Raw genomic sequence first — 17,978 nt, 5'->3', positions numbered from 1 at the left:
GGAAGGGAAGGGAAGGGAAGGGAAAGGAAGTAAAGGAAAGAAAAGGAAAGGAAAGGAAAGGAAAGGAAAGGAAAGGAAAGGAAAGGAAAGGAAAGGAAAGGAAGGAAAGGAAAGGGAAAAAAGGAAAGAAAAAAAGGAAAGGAAAACAAAGGAAAGAACAAAAGGAAAGGAAAGGAAATTTGAGCCTGTTTATCAGAAGCTATTGGTGCTGCTGATCATTGTGAGATTCTACTTACCATCTATTGAGAAGCTACAGGTTTTAATTTCTTGTTTGCTCTATGTGTTACCGCCTGTGCTTCTAATTTATCATTAGCGCAAGGTGCTTACAAGGAAAAGGACTTTGCTTCAGTGCAATTAACTGTAGCAGAAGGAAATAACTAATGTGAGCTATTTCCACTTAAATTTAAGGAAAGGATGAAAAAAATTAGAGGAAAAGTGGGGTGTAAATATAACCTATATGGGGAAAGATTGAGACCCAGGGAAGGTCTATTTTCAGAAAACAAAATGACAAGATGAAGTAACATTTTCACTGGGTAAGGAGAGTGGTCAAAGCTTGAGGAGGGGCGAGGAGCAGGAATGAACTTGGGGCCTGTCCTTCAGTTATTCATCTCACAATTGAATAATGACAATGAATGCAGAAATTATGTTTCATGCATCCAGACAATTGAATGTGACTGAGTGCTGAAAAGAAATGAACGATCAACACATGAGAGACATGGAGGACACTTTCTTACATATTAGTAAATGCAGTACTCAACTTGAAAAGCTACATACACATAAATGCAACTATCTAATACGGAAAAGCAAAGGTGGGTAAATAATGGACAGTAGCAGTGCTTTATTATAGGTTACACATGGAGAACATACAGACGAGGTACAGAATTTTAGAGCACTGAAATCATTTTGTATGATGCTAAAATGGCAAAGCGGTTGTTCCAATTCCTAGAGAGTATGACACAAATGCCGCGCTATGTTGTAGGTCATGGAGTTTGGCTCAAAATGAGGCATCAATGTGTGTTCATCAGTTGTAACAAACATAGCGGGATGCAGGAGATGTTGAGTGGAGACAGGTGATCGCCAGTGGGAACCGAGAATATGAGGAAATCTTTGTAACTTCCTTAATTTTCCTATGAACCAAAAATTCCCTTAAAAATATAGATTCTTGAAACATTAATAAAGTCTAGATCTATAACCCTATTGGCCACCAACAAAGTAACTGCAAAAATGTCTTTGACAGTTTGTTGATCCAGTCACAAATCCTTATAAAAATATATATATATATATTTTAACACTCAACTCTGGCTAATTATTAAACTCTTGGGAAAGTCCCTCAGTTCTTCAGTTTCCAGACTGGGTAGATGTTCATATATCTGTTTTAGAGTTTTAATGTTTTTTTGAGGGGTACTGGGAATTGAACTCAGAACCTTGTACTTGGCAAACAGGCACTTGTGCCATTGAGCTATAGCCTTGGCACATAGTCTTAATTTTTTTAACTGGTAAGCTTTGATACAATAAAATTCACAACAGCTTTGAATGAACAAAAAGTCACATAAATGGACTGCTTATTTTTTCAACCTAAAAGAATTCTAGCATTGTAATATGTTCTTTCCAAAAGCGAAGCTACGTATAGTATCTGTCTGTATGTTCCTGCACAATATATATCTCACATATAGAAAAGGCAAATACATTAAGAAGTGCTCCTTATATTCTCCAATTATTTATATTCTGTGCTGCATTATGAAATCAGATATTCAAATACAATGAACTTTAGTTTTATCCAAATAAGTTATGTTCAAAAACAGTGAAATATATATGTTTGTGTTTATGTAAAATGAACCAACAGCATGTCTTTTTCTCTCTTCTTTATTTTGACCTGAGTTTTTGTATTAAAGAGTTAAACTGAGCTGATTAAATCACTTCAGTAGCATACAGGGAAAGCTTGCAAGAGAGGATTAGCTCACCAGGGATGATGAGTCAGGTCACAGTTTACCCAACCGTAATTCAGATGCTCTGTTTTTCAAGTCTGGAAGTCACGGTCATGTAAAGGGTCAGTCCTAAAATGTCCTGCATCAAAAACTGGAACTTCTCATTACGGGAGCTGGCTAAGCTTTAATTGGCTAGTTATTTGCAGCATTTTAAAGCTCAGGAGTACCTCCAGTTCTCTACCTTTTTCGGTTGATAAAAGTAACTACTGGTTTGTATTAGATATACAGCGATATTTTGTTACCCAGTAATATTTCATTTAACATGTATAACATATATGTAACTGATAACCATAAACTACAGCAGAATGAATGTGAAATATAGAGATCTGTAGCTGTGGCAAGCCAGTCTTTGTCAAAAAATAATAAAGAAAGAGTATAAAACAATATTTTCTAAATTGCCTTGGCACATATTGGCAATAAATTCAATTTAAAGAGTCTGACAAAACTTTAAGTAAAAATTAGGACAGGATGCAAAAGTAGAGGAGGTTAGAAAAGAAAACATTTGTGCAGTTTGAAATCCACTAATGATGTGAGATTGTGCACATCTGGGCTAAGATATAACTTCTTTTCATACTCTGATTTTGTTTTGGAGAAATATGTGCCCCATAGAGCACTGGTGTATAATATACAGGATTGACTTGTGTTGCCTAAACTCTTGGTAAAATGCTGTTTCTTATCTATAAAACAGGAATATTATGATGTACCTTATAAAGCTAATGTGAGAGTTAAGTGAGATGATAGGTGCTCCTGCCATGAATTAAACATTTTGAAATTCTGTATTGCTTCTAATTTTAAATTATTTTTATTCTCTTTAAAATAAAAAAATAAATAAAATCTAGGATGTGGTCCATATTAAGCACAGTTCTCAAAGTTTGAGCCCGAGCCCTGGAAATTTCTGAGACCCTTTTAGGGTTTGGTGAAATAAAATTATTTACATAATGAAAAAAATGGCATATTTTCTTAGCAGCAGCACCAGAAATGACAAAATTATATTAATATGTTTTAGAAAACATTAAATTATATGCATGAAGATCTTTGAGATGGTTAAATGCAGTAATGGGTAGTCAATGAGAGTTATAAATCCAAGATAAGAGATTATCCAAGAGATATTCATTCAGATACATGTGTGATAAGGAAAGGCAGGTTTGCAAAGCTATATTTGGTTGGGATTCCCCCCTACTACCATTTCAGTAGCCTGGTTGTTGGGGAATTCAATAGCCATTATTACATTATTGATTCCACCCACATGGCTATTTTCTTTCCAAATTTGGAGGAAGGTATAATTGGAGCTTATCTTCTGACCATCTCAGGAGCACATGACATGGTTCATAGGCTCCTCTGTAAGAGGGAACTAAATATTTATGGTGAACAAGTTTCAGCTAGATTATCGTGATCCAGGCAATTAACAATTGCAGCAGTTGTAAACAATATTAAGTTTTCTACATTTATTTTGGTACAGGAAAAGTAATAGTGCTTTTTTAAAATAAAGTGAGGACCATCTGAAAATCAAGTGAGCACACTTGTGTTTTTATGTCTTCCTTAAATGTTCATCATGTTCCTCCAGACTTTTATTTGCGCTCTCCACTCTTACTGGTGGAAAATGCCTCAGTGGCACAAAATGATGACTTAGATATGTTCGTGGCAAATATTTGCCATAAATATTTGGGGTTTTGAAATGAATGAATGATTACTTATTATTGGTATATAAATCAAATGGACTCACATTTCTTCAGTTCTTTGCTAAAGGCCAAGTTTTGTACCTTCCCAGCCAGTGTTTATCCATCATTGCCTAATACAGAGAAAAGTGGAACAGACTAGTTCCTTGCCCATTAAATTTGTGTACCAACTCCTTCTGGACAATAGAGTATAAGCATAACACCTACAGCAGCAGATAGTACAGCCCCCGTGTCCCTGAATCCCAAAACTCTCTATTGTTTCCCCCAGTTATAAGATATAGGTGCCTCTTCTGTACTGGAACTCCAGAGAACCTGGTTTTTCGATTCCTAGGAAGAGTATATAGATATCAACATAATCTATGTGTTACTTATTTTTTTTATTTATTTCATGGTTGAAAGCACTGTGAACACTTTCTAAAAATATACAACTTTTTTCCAGGTCTGAAAATGAATAAAGGTGCCATCACCCCTCCCCGAACTTCTCCTGCAAACTCATGCTCCCCAGAAGTGATCCACCTGAAAGATATTGTGTGCTACCTGTCTCTCCTTGAAAGAGGAAGACCCGAGGATAAGCTTGAGTGTATGTGTGTCTTACTTTGCTCTTCTCATCCTGATTGGACAGAGGGAGGGACTGTATATTAAAGACCTCAACATTCATCGATTACATTTGCTAAATTCTTAAAGTCAGTGATCTTTCTTAACAAAGAACAACTTTCCTGCTGATAGTCATTGAACTAAAAGATATTAAGATCTATCCATTTTTTTATTATTTATACATCAATTTCTAGTTTTACCTGTGATTTCCTAAGCTTTTCACCCTGAGCTACATCACCAACCTTTTACCTCTTAGTCTCTCCCTGTTTCTCTCTGTCTTTCTCTGTCTCTCAGTCCTCAATGCTCCCCACTGCCACTCTTATTTTTTTTTTAAGCAAGGTCTTGCTAAGTTATTATCTTGCTCAATAGGGCTAACTCTTGAAGTCCCCAGAGTGGAGGCATTATATAAATAGACAACAATGCCTGGCACAATCATGATTTTTTAAATTTTTGTTCCTAAGTTTCTTGTTTTGTTTTTTGAGTTACCAAGAGGCTATCAGCACTTTCCTTTTAGTTGTTTTGAAGAAGAATTTATTTCTAGTGTGTGAAGAGACCTTGTTATCAGTGAGCAGAAGAATTCTTATCCACACTCAACTTCTCTCCCATAGGCAAATCTCCCTTGCAAACACAGCACTAACACTCTCTTTGGCAGAGGCAAATTGTTTCTCAAAATCCAAAGGTGAGATTTCATTTAGGACTTGAATAGGACTTGAATCTTGGTAATATAAGTAATTAAACAATATCTTTGATTTTTCTAGTATGTACAGGTAGAGAACTCTGAAGTGTAGCATCTTTATTTTCTTTAATAAAAAAAGCAGTGATTGAGCTCACTCTGGTGGCAAATATATTCATTGCAATGCAAGAAATTATTTTTCGTTGATTCTAATCCTGATTGTTAGACAGTTTATTCTTTCTTCAAAATCCTTTATAAACATAGCACTGACAAGTTATTCAATAATAGGATTAAGTTTTTGTTTGTTATTCAAATGAATTTCAAAATTTTGGTACTGAAATAACAGTGAAGATAATAAATCCAAATTTTAATATTTGTAAAGCAAATGTTAACTATTTTGCTGTTTTAGAATTATGTGTCAGGGTTGTTTTAGTTGAACTTTATGGTAATCATGATAATAGTTTTCCTATCAATAAGGAATTTGCCATATAATTATTTAAAAGTCATACCTGCTTAGGTTATGAATAAATCATATAAACATCATCCTTTAAATATTCACTTATTATCCATAAATATCAAATATTTGCATTTCAAGATTTACTTTGCATTCCTAAGAACCTACAGAAATGTCTCTCATTCCAAAACAAATATACATGGTCAGCGAATTTCTGTTGAAGTGACAGCCAGAGACAGAGTTTGCTCAGGTGTTGTGAGGGTCCTATTTGGGACTATAATAAAGATATCAAGGTAAATATTTTTCCACATCTGAGGATAATGGAAGGCACCATCATCTCCTCCTAGATAATCTTTGGTGTTGCAGTTTAATTATTTATAAGGTTAATATAAGTATGTTGCTTTTAAGGTGAAATTCCTAAGAACATGCATTCTGGTTTTCACTTGGAGGCCTGAACCCACGTAGCCTTTGGCCACCACAGTAGAGAGCATGTTAATTCCCATACCATTCAGAACACTTGATGAATCAAGTCAAATTACCCTCCCATGTTCTTTTCTTTGTTTTTTTGTCATCCTTCCTCTGTTCTTTGTTTGAGTTTCCCGGTAACTTTCAAAGCTTTTGCCAAATAACTCCATTTCCCTCCTGTTTAAATCATGTCTTTGTGGGGCTGGGGATTTAGCTCAGCGGCAAAGCGCCTGTCTGGCAAGCGCAAGGTCGTGAGTTCGGTTCCTGGTACCGGAGAAAAACCAAAAAAAAAAAAGAAAAAGAAAAAAAAAAAAGAAATCATGTCTTTGAACTCTTCTCATAGGCTGACTTCATAACCAATACTATTGTGATGATTTTCATCATACTCTTCAAACTGAATGACCCTCTATTTTTCTTCTGCTGTCCCGATTTGGCCGTTCTTGCCAGGCTATACATCAAAGTCATCAGGAGTTTGGATTTTTATCTTGTTCTTTATTACCTATACCTGCCAATTTCTTCTATTCATTTCTCACATCTGACCGATTTGCTATACATTTTACTGATCTATGACTACACAAACTCCTAATATTCCTGTATTTTTTTACAATTATAATTTTCAAAAATTTTCTCTGTAAGACTTTTAAAGGTATTTTAAGTGTTTATTTTAGCAAGTACTTACTTCCAAAGATTTAGGACATATTAAGCACAATATAAATTAGAAGAACAAGAAAAAGTAATTAAAATGAGTACAGAAGTAGATGCAATCAAGCACCAACTCTCGTTTATTTTGTAGATGAAGAATCAATTTGGATTTTAGTTTCATGCAACTGACCTTTCAGGGTCATTTCTGACTAATTTGCAGGGGAGGTTGATGCTGTTGGTCTAGGGATCTCATTTTGAGAACTACTGGTTTGTACAACTTTTTCTGTGCAATAAAAGCTCAGACACACACACATACATACACACACAAACACATGCACACACAATTTATCTGCAACGATGGCTGCTTTTCTTAGAACTACTAAAAAAGACAGCAGAAGATATGATTATCCTACATGGGATATTAGGCAAAATAAATACTTTACCAGTGTTTCCAAAAACAATACATTTTCCCCCAAATTAATGCTTTTAAAAAATCTATTCTGTGCTTCCCACCGCCTTCTCTCTCCCCATTTATCTATTCTGGCAGGAATGAGAAAACACTTACTGTGAAACTTCTCCCGCTGAGTAGATAGTGCCCACCCAAGTTTGTGAACTTCCTATATGTAAGATAAGTCATGTCCTCACTTTTCTTACCCCAATCCTAATTTCATTCTGAAGATGTTGCCTACTATGAGGCCTTCCATTCAAGCTGTTTCTTAACCAGTTGGTTCCTCTGTACTCTTGAAAATCTTGTGAGCTTGTGTGTGTGTGTGTGGGGGGGTGTGTGTGTTCCATTTTTATCCCTCCTTGCTGGTATCCATTTGCAACCATCCTGGTGAATGCGTGAGAATACGGCTCAAGGATGACTTCTACTCCTAACATAGAGCCCCATTGCTACCTATGGAAACGCCTTTAGTCGTTCTTCAGCCCTCGCTTTGCTCACATTCTATGACTTCACACCTATTTCATTTCAGCTACTCACTTTCATTGAAATACTGCAGGCCTTACGATTTCCAAGAACTACTCTTACTCTAAAATTTTAAAATCTACAGTTTCACTTGGACCACGGCCTACATTCACTTCACTTACCACTGTCTTACTTTTAATTTCAATATAGCACAGCACAGTTCTGAAGAATCTGGACTCTTCATTTATATTGCCTTAACCTAAACCCCAGTTGACACTATCTGATTCACCCGGGTATATTTTAAAAGTCTTTTAAGGACTCAGTTGCCTCAACAATCAAATTGGGATCATAATTGCTCACATGGATTTTTTTTTCACATTAATCAGTCCACATAGACATGTGTTGCATGAAATAAATAAAATCAGTTTGAAATTCTTGACCCCTGGCCAGTTCACGTCTTCCTGAATTTGCTGGCTGTCTTTGGACCCCTGTATCTCCAAATATTAACTGATGCCCAAATCCTTGATTTCAGTTATATTTTCTTATTTATCTCCAAACATCCACTTTATTTACTCATATATTTCAGTTGTTGAAATTAAATGAGATTAAGAGAAAAGTTATGGAGATTATAGCTCTATAAAAGTGATCTGCCAAGCTCAGTGATTTTCTTCACTATGTTTTAGTGAGAGGAATCTAGATGCTCTGCCTCTGAAAACCCTACTTATTTAATTATTATCTCACGCATTAGGTGTTAATTCTTGAACTTGTCATCTTAAATTGCAGTCAACTATTTGCCACCTACTATCCCTATTCTTTTCTGTTTTTCTTCTGACTTGGTGTGAAGAACCAGGACTTTGATAGTTTCCAGTCAAATACAGCATAAAATTTGAACCATCTGTTTGGTATCTCTAAACTGGTCTCGCTCCCTAGTTTGACCCCCGTCTCTCTTGCAACTTCCTCATTTGGCTTTGAGCTACATGCAAAAGATGTTAGATTGGTCAACATTTCCTCTTCTGGCACTGCAGGTGTAACATGCATTTCTTAGAGCATTCTGTCCCGGTGTGTTTCTGATAGTACAGTGTATACTGAAGCCCTGCCTCAAGCTATGAGTCTGTTAGTAGGACTTAATTTGCTTTACTTCATACTTTATTGTAAAGTGTATCCATATGGAGAAATCAACACAAATGCATTTGGAAAGTGGAAAACTAATATGCAGATACTGAAGAGCAGCAAGTATGTGAAATTAATGCTATGTGCATTCTTAACCTTAAAACTACCGACATTTAACACTGAAAAGGCCCTAGAGATACCTTGGTCAACCCCCCTATAGTTTGTCAATGAAAAACCTAAAGCCCAGATAGCCTGGTTATTAATTTTGCTATCAGTTTTTCCAGTGGTGACTAAAATGTATGATTTCTGACCTTATAGATTGTAAGTTCCATTTTTAGTTTGAAGAGCTATCTTCAGTCATTTTTATTGTTATATTGGAAATACATATAGAAGTGAAATATGTAAATTAAAGGTATTCCAGTTCAAATGTCTTTTAAAATATATACACTTTCTAATATTCAATAACATGTTTTATTGATATTTTCATATGAATAACTTATCAGGAAAAGCAAAAATATATAACATAGTATGTAATTATACACTCAGAAAAACACAGGAACTTGAAAATCTTTTGAAAGAGAAAAAATACAGGCATAAAAAAAATTCTGTATCTTACATAATATGCTCTGGATCTGACCTTTTAATTAAATCTATGTGTGGGCACATAATTGCTTCTATATAAAGTGAAATTATATGAGCATCAAAATAGAAAAAAAGGTGGGTTAAATTACCTTTTAACTTTGTAACAGGTACCCACGTTTGGAAGCCATCATAGTGACAGAATAATTTGAATATTGACCTTATTTTTGCACCTATCAGTTTGCTCCTATTGATTTTAAAAATCAGATCAACTTACTCAAATTTACTTTACCTAGGCACCTGTCTTATTTTAAATATCAAGAAGAAATAGTCTTATAATATTTGAAGCACAATTATTAATTTTTTCAATATTATCTATTAATATACTTTTTAAATGGAAAAATTTTGTAGTGTTATTAGGTCAAACAATATTTATTTTCAACTTTTATTTTCTTTTCCGTGGACTTAATAATTGTCCTGTTCCCCTTATTTGATAATTTTGTTTTTATAACTCATCAACTCTCAAATTCTGCACTATAAATTCTTGCTGAGCTTTGCATGTGTTCTTCCAATTTTTTTCTTTATAACTGCCATCTCCTTTTATTTTATCTTTTCTGTCTTTCTAGCACCAATAGCATTTGGTTGTTGAATTCCCAAGGCATAATTTCACATCATCATTTTTCTTGCCCTCCCTATTTTCTGCACTATTTGCCCTTACGTCTTTCGATGCATAACTGGGCACATGCATGTATTTTACATCTTGTGGTGACTTCTCCTCCACTGTCACAAGAGCTCATTTTGTTCTCAGCAGAATTCTTATACCCTCCTAGTCTTATCTCTTGGATTGAAACTTTCATTTTACTTCTAAGGTCCCTCTTCCTTTGCTGCCGGTGGACACAGGGTTCCCACAAGTGTGAACAGTATCGGATAGTTTTACAGACATTTATTCCAGCAAAGATGAACAGGGCTAGAGTTCCCCTTGTCTATAACAGCGAGGCTTGTGTGAGCCTGTGGCTTCCGTATGGCATTAGCCTCTTCTCTGAGTGATCTGGGAATTCTGGTTACTTAAAAAGATATATTTCATCATTTGCTGCTAGACTAGAAAATTTTGAAGTGCTCAGTACTCACATTGTGATAGACATATTTTACTCCTGCATTTTATTTTCATATATTGAGATATGAAAAAGAATGATTGTGGTGATTTGAAACTGAAATTTAAATCTTTGAGTTGGCCTAATGTTTATTCCCTTAATTCAGTATACACATTTCTTTTACACTTCAATATCATTCATATTGCTTGTGTTTTGAAGACAAAAAAGAAAATAGAATGTCATTGTTAAATCGACAATATTTTTGGTGGCGTGGAGACTAACTTTACATCTTACAACTAATCTAGTGAAGTATAACAATCATTAAATATAAGACAGTGATTACAGTTAGTGATTAAGGTTACTGCAGAGTCAAGCCTCTTAGTTACTACTGTCTTTATATTAATGGTGCACACTTTGGACATCAAGGTCTTCCAGGAAATGACACAAATCCAACAAAAACCATTATTTCCACTCTTCTGTTTTTACAGCTGGATCGTTCTTCACTGTTTATCCCAAAACACCACCTGCAGCCTCCTCCATAGCATCACAGTGGTCTGTAGCTTACACAAGGGAACCCTAGGCTGGACAGCGGTTTTGTTCTGCTTTCCCGAGCTCACTAACAGAGTCAACACTCCCCACTTCCTTAGTTGAAAGATTAATTACCTTAAGGAAGCCCCACCACAGGTCTAAGCATGTGGACCACTGCAGTCATACTAACGCTGCACCCATGAGCAGGCCTCTTCCATCAGAAAAGGATATCTTGGTGTACACTCCTCTGGTCTGGTAGCCTACATTTGTGCCTATCAGCTCAGTTAACTATTACCACAAATATGTGTCTCATGCCAAGCAGAATGTTCTATTTTTTTGTTTGTTTGTTTTGGTGACGGGAATTGAACTCAGAACCTTACACTTGCTAGGCAGGTGCTTGTGCCCCTGAGCTACATCACAGCCCCAAGGAGATTGTTCTCATGTTAGGGGTAGGAAAACAATGTTTCCCAAAACTCATAGAATAGTGGATTCTCAATTATAATTTATTTTTAAAATTCCAAATAAATTTTTCTTACCCAGATTCTGAATGTTTCAACTTCTGCTATGTTTGAGTTTGTATCTAATATTAAAGAGTTTGAGCTAATAACCTTACATGTCAATGTTTCTTATATACTAAGAAAATGTGATAGACATTAGATCTGACATCCAGTGTTTGATTGATTGATTGATTTGTTTTAAACATAACTTGATAAATTACCTCATGAAATAACTGCTTTAGCAAGGAAGGATTTTAGTGTACATTTTCAACAGAAACTAAATTTTAAAGAATGCACTTTAAGCTAACCTTGATCTTGTTCACTTACAGTCTTTCTCAATGCCTCTTTTATTGCAGTTATGTTCCGCCTGTATGACACGGATGGGAATGGCTTCCTGGACAGCTCGGTAATTTTTTCCTTCAAATTTTCAGTGAAAATTTTAAAGTAATTTCTTCTGAAGAAAAAATAAAGTGAGTAAATATATAGGTCTCAACACAGAAGGAAGATTTAATATTAGTTACAAACACTCACTCCACATTTTTATCATTGGACATTTTGAGAGAAAATGGTCCAAAACGATAGGATTGTGATTCTTCTGTTGAAGTTTTGCTACCAAAACATGACTTTTTTTCTGTGCTGAACTTAGATAAAAAAGAAAGATTCCAACATTGCCTGAGTAAAACATAAGGTAAAGTTGAGACCATTGATCTAGAAAGAAAGAAACAGTATCCGTGAGATCTGACACCAAGGAAAATATTGAGAGTACAAGTAGAACTTAAAGGAATTGCAAAGTCAATTCAATTTTTTTAATTTCTCATTTTTAAAAAGCATTCTTCTTATACATGCCATTGAAATAAATGTATTTACAAACTGGCTTGACAAACTTCCCTTTTAAAAATATCCAGTTTTATAGACACCTTGCACACTACAGTTTAAATCTTATAAAATGGGAGAAAAATACCATCTGAGCAGGTTTAACTAGACAGAACTATTAAATGCTTATTGTACTTTTTAAGCTTTGAAAACCATCAATAGCTGTCTGAGGAGTAGAAATTAGCCTCATTTCAACTGCACAAACAGTACTCACTGAAAGTCTATCTCAAGTTTCATCCAATAATACACTGTATATTTGCTAATAACATTTTTTATTTTAAAGAGAATAAAAAACAATAAAAATGATACAGAATTTCAAAACGAGATGATAGGAAAGTGGTGCTGGTTATCCTATTACATATTGTTATCTTCAAAATAATAGCTGAGATTACAAGATATAGGCATTTAAAACTGAACAAACAATATAAATGCTAACTGTCCTTTTCAATACACTAATAGAAATTAGTTGTGTATATTATTTCCATTCTCTCATAAAAAAAGATGGTCACAGAACAATAATGTTATAAAGCAAAAATGAAAGCAGAAAAATGAGACATTTGAAGACAGGTTTATGCACCATTAAGTAGGATAAATAGCATATTAGCTTCTTCAGAAAGAAATAAAAATTTATAATTCCTACCCTAGGAAAGTGCTAGATGCTGGGATTACAGGACATCTTATGTTTAAGTCTCAGTAATTTTTCTTATGCTATTCCTTTTAAGTTCCTACTCATCCTCCTCTTTCCATTCAGGAATATTAAGATACATAATAAATTTCTTAATTTTCTAGTGCTGTGGTACAGCTAGGAATTTAGGAATTTTTTCCAAGATATCTCACTAGGCTCATGGTTGCACATACGACTACACTAACACAAATTATATTTTAATACAGATTTGTTTTATTTGATGTTTCCTTTTAATTAAATTTAAATGATGTTTCTCTACTAGTCTTTGAACCATGGGCTAGTGATCTATAAATTCAGTCAATAATGTTTTTGGTCTCTTGCCATTTTCCAGTAAAATATATGATAGTTCACTAGCATTATTTCTAACTGGATTCTCAATATTTAACAATGAATTGTTAATAAATTTAATTGTCTATGATTAGTGTTTTTCCTCTCTTTTTCTTCTTTTTTATATTTATTTATTTATTTATTTTAAAGAATAAAAGAAGGATAACATAGTAATAAGAGGATGTGCCGAATTTCAGACAAAGGGGTAGGAAATTATCAATGATTGTTATTTTACCTATTGGAATCTTTAAGATAGTTTCTCAGGAAAACAAATAGACAAATAATAGTGAGTTACAGACAAAAGTGGTAGTAAATTATCAATGGTTGTTGTATTATACTTTGGTAACTTCAAAGTGGTTTCTAGAGAAAACAAATAGAGCTATACATAAGTGATCAATTAAATAGTCATTGACTATTCTCAATGGTTGTTGTAACAAACACATAGTAAGAAACATACATCCATTTATGAAATACCATAGGAACAATACCAACATTGCAAAGTTATGGACAGATTGGTAGGAAATTATCAGTGGCTGCTGTAATACATGTTGGTATCTTCAAAGTGGTTTCTCAGGAAATCAGATATGCAAGAAAGATCTAAAACAAGTAGTTACAGCCTAAGGGTTGTGAAAAATAGCGGATTACCTCCTCATCAGTGACTCCTTTCACTGAGGTGTGATGTCTGGAAGGAAGGCCAGAATTGAAAAGAAGGACCAAGAGACTAGCACCAGTGTCCAATAATAGGCTGTTTACTTTCTCCTGTATAGTCATGATTATCCAGCACTCCTCCATGGAGATGGCAGTCTGGCCAGAGGGAGAAGGCAGAGTATGTCCTGGGCCCCTCCAGTCCTGTTGGACAGCTGGTAGGAGGAGTCTGAGCTCTGGGACCTTCACTTCAGAGGGCAGTCTGACTTCTAATAGTCACCAGTATAGTCAGGGCATGGCCCAGAGGGCTCCTCAGGGCAGTCCCTCTTGAGGTGGCCTGGCTTTTGATAGCAGTAACAGATGAATGTAGTCATCTAGTTCATCTTGGGACCCAGAGAATCAGACTTAGGGTCTGTTTCTCTTAGTGCTGCAGCAAAGGCAGCTGCTTTTTCTTGGTCTCTTTGTTTTCTCTCCTTGGCCTCCTCCTCATCATGGCTATAAAACACTGAGGAGGCAATTCTTACTAACATCTCAAGTGAGCTATCTGGGGCAAAAGCTTTTTTTGTATTTAAATATTTGGATTTAATATTTAGGATTTGCTCCAGTCTACTATACCAATAACTTCCCTCATTATCACTTTTAAATTCTACCTTTTCAAGTCATTTGTATTAATATCTTAAATGTGTACCAGTTCACTTTTTGGAAGCAAAACAAAAAGACAATTGACAATTTAAAAATTCTATGTCCCACTATAAGAATTATTATTTACTCTTCACTTGCAATATGTCAAACAATAAGATTAATGTACTTCATATAAGAACATGTATAACCTTTGAGGTAAATTTATGAATTAGAGAAGGTGAGAATGTCCACTTTACTGATGACAAAACTGAATGTGAGGTTAGATGACTTCTGTAATGTCACATCAACTCTGTTAAAAATATTTTTTTTAATATGCAATTCTTCACAAATTTTCATGTCATCCTTGCACAGGGGCCATGCTAATCTCTGTATCATTCCAATTTTAGTACATATGCTGCCAAAGTGAGCACTAAAAATAGTTTCTGGTATAAAAAATGATCTCACCTCTCATTAACCAACTCTATTAAACTGGATATAAGCCAAGATAGAGTAGTGAGAGATTAGTGTCACACACACACATACCACCCAACACAACTTTAGCAAAATTAATTCTTTTTCTAAAAAATACTTTTATATTTATATTATTTCTGGGGAAAGTTGTCTTACATAAATAACGTAATTATTTTGGGAATGAGTATAGCATTCACTAGTTTCTTAGCGAGAGTCCACGATTTCTAAACAGAAAACACTTCTTATAACTAGATTGATTGCATCCCATGAACATTCACCACACAAACTACACCAAGGATTAGAGTAGAAAAATGTTTGATTAACGTATTTCCAAATTTTATACTTTCAACATTTTAAATTATACTACAAAACACCACCTTTAAGATATATCATGTCTATATTTGAAACTAAAGGTGTCTTACAAAACCATGTTTAATTTATTCTGCATATAAAGATGAACAATTTAAAGTAGTAAATACATACATATAAAAGTATTTTATTTTATTAAGCCAAGCCATGTGTATCACCTACCAGTTCTTCAAAGGGTTTACATTTGAACAGAATAATGTGAAAATCCAAACTAAAATTCCATTCACTCACAAAATAAACTCTACATACACTTAGCCTGCAAAACTTGACCCCGAACACCCTTTCACAGAGTAAATTATCCCAATAAATGACTAGAACAGTCAATAGATGTTCTCAGAGTATCAAAATAAAAATAAACCTTTCAGTCACTCTCAAATCCTTCTTTCTACCCTTCCACATCTGTTCCCAGGCCAAAGGGTCAAGCTATTCAATGACTTAAAAAAATTCCCTCCTGTGAAAATATACATTGGTTCCTGCTCTCCCAAGGCACTGCTTTCCAGAAGAAAACATTTGTCAGTATCCCTGTGCCCTCTCTTGGTGAAGATGACTAGACAAAGCACAAAATAAATATATATTTAAACTCTTCTTTCTGTATAGTTATTAAGATCTTTAAAAGGCATTTTGTGTGTATTCTTTCAGGGCACACATACTACAAATTGTTTTGTGTATACGTACATGATCATAAAATTCTAATTTTTGAGCTGCTTCTTGAACAAAATGTTTCCTCTAAGTGAAAGATTAATGAGATCGTCTCCTTCTTCTCCTGTCCCCGTGCTCCAGGAGCTGGAAAATATCATCAGTCAGATGATGCATGTGGCAGAATACCTTGAATGGGATGTCACCGAACTTAACCCAGTAGGTAGATGACTGATTTAGCTGTTGACTACATTAGAGATGGCTCTTTCCTTGATATCTTTTCAAGGACCTTGCTACAATTTGATTTTGTCTTTGCATAACTGTGTTACGGTTTCTAATCAGAAAACAAAGTGGATTCTGAATACGATAACCAGGTACATGCGATGACATCATGTGTTTAGCTGTAACTTTTGCCTTCTTCTCCATTGAAATTATCTTGAATGTTAAACTTGTCATACACGGAGGTGAGCAGAAATTGCTCAAGGTCATGCATCCCATGAAAAGATCATGATGAAATATTCCTTTGCACAGTTCAGTTTGTTGTTGCATGTTCATATGTTGGTGGGTGCTTACAACTCTCAGATACACCATTTTCTTCATTTCACGGATGAATAAATGAAGACCCAAATAGAGTAGACCCCTTAAATTCGAGGGGTTATGTTCCTAAAGCCGGGTGAATTTCAGATATGGTCAAAAGAATGCCTATTTTTATATTTTAAACCCTAAATATGCTATATTTGTCTCAGTTATGTAATTTAATTTAATAAAAGATTGTGTTAATAAAGCCTGAGGGATGCAGCACATTTTGGCAGCATCTTAGTGATTTTAGGGTTTAAAGAAGAGCAAAACCAAGAACACCACAGAAAACAACCAGTTAGGGGGCAGGAGTGCGGATGTAACTGCCACAGATGGGTTCCAGGTCAGCAGTCAATCAGTAGCAAGGAGGCTAGAATAACGCTCTCTAACTGGCTACTTGCAAACCTCCCACCCCCCAACAAAAAAAAACAATTGCAGAACATATTTGTGCTTTCTGTAAAATTGCGGGGGTTTTCTCCAACAATTATTAGATTTTAAGGAAAAATCCGTGAACAAGTGAGGCTGTAAACACTGACCTGAGACTGACAGGGGTACATTTCAGGCTGAAAATACCTGCCTAGTGCTCTTCAGTTAGTTAAAGCTAGAGTCAAGAATTTTTAATGAAGTTCTTTAAAGAAGTCACCAAAATTCTGTATAAGAATATAGAGACTTCTTATTTTAAATAAGTTTCGATCAAATTTCCAATACAATTTAAATGCATTTTGGGGACTGGGGACATAGCCCAGCAGCATAAGTGCCTGCCTGGCAAGTGCAAGGTCCTGAGTTCAATTTCCAATGCAAAAAAAAAAAAAGAAAGAAAGAAAGAAAAACAATTAAATGTATTTGTAAAATTCTTCTATGGAACTTTTGACTTCAGGCATAGGTAATAAGAGAAATTTATGTACTGCTTGATTCACCTTACCCCTCTTGTCACTGAAATCAAGGAATTTCTCAAAGCTTCATTGCCCTTTTTGATTACATGAATGAGACTAGCTCTGTCTTCCTTCTCAGCTTTTTATCTGAGAAAACTGTCCACCTGTCAGTCAAACCTTCTTGTTCTCACGGGAGCCAGGAAAGGGGCGATTTTTTTTCCCCATCAGATTCTTTAAGCATAAGTGGGCACCACAGCCTCCTGGCAAAAATTATTTTTGTTCAAAAGAGATATAAGTTTGTGCAAAAGTGTGATGAAGATGCTAGAAAAACAGCTGGTGGCTGGACAGCCCAGAAATTACAAGAACATTCTGGAGAATACAAACAATGCCTATTGCATTACTTGTCACTTGTGTTCCTGATACACCCACTTCCGGTCTGGGTCATTTATATGGTGTCAACTCCAGACAAAAAGCCTTACCTTGGGCACTGTGCTTGCAGTCACAGTACTGCCTTACTTCACTGAGTGCTTTAATAGCTCTCTGCTTTGGAGACACATGTACACATTTACAGACCCTTATTAACTCTACATATATGAATAAAGATGTGAGAATATTTGATACTGATCTCAAGTATTAGGGAAAGGCAAAATGTCCTTGGAAGGAGTTTTTATCAAACTAACCCAGGCTGTAACATTAGATTCA

The 17,978-nt window shown here is 35.0% G+C and overlaps 1 protein-coding gene across 7 annotated transcripts in view; it reads left to right on the top strand.

Annotated features, from left to right (window-relative positions):
- Dgkb (diacylglycerol kinase, beta 90kDa) overlaps positions 1-17,978 on the top strand; it is a 627,035-nt gene that overhangs the window by 154,095 nt on the left and 454,962 nt on the right. For all 7 annotated transcript variants that reach the window (XM_005377328.2, XM_013510618.1, XM_013510621.1 and 4 more), the window contains 3 exons: positions 4,101-4,241; positions 11,558-11,607; positions 15,973-16,047. In XM_005377328.2, coding sequence (XP_005377385.1) covers positions 4,101-4,241; positions 11,558-11,607; positions 15,973-16,047 — 266 coding nt within the window. The remainder of the gene's footprint in view (positions 1-4,100; positions 4,242-11,557; positions 11,608-15,972; positions 16,048-17,978) is intronic.

The sequence above is a fragment of the Chinchilla lanigera genome, unplaced genomic scaffold (genome assembly GCF_000276665.1).
Source record: "Chinchilla lanigera isolate Chin_1 unplaced genomic scaffold, ChiLan1.0 scaffold00009, whole genome shotgun sequence".
Lineage (NCBI taxonomy): Eukaryota > Metazoa > Chordata > Mammalia > Rodentia > Chinchillidae > Chinchilla > Chinchilla lanigera.
Note: the sequence above shows the minus strand (reverse complement) of the source record. Positions and strands in the feature narration are given on the sequence as shown.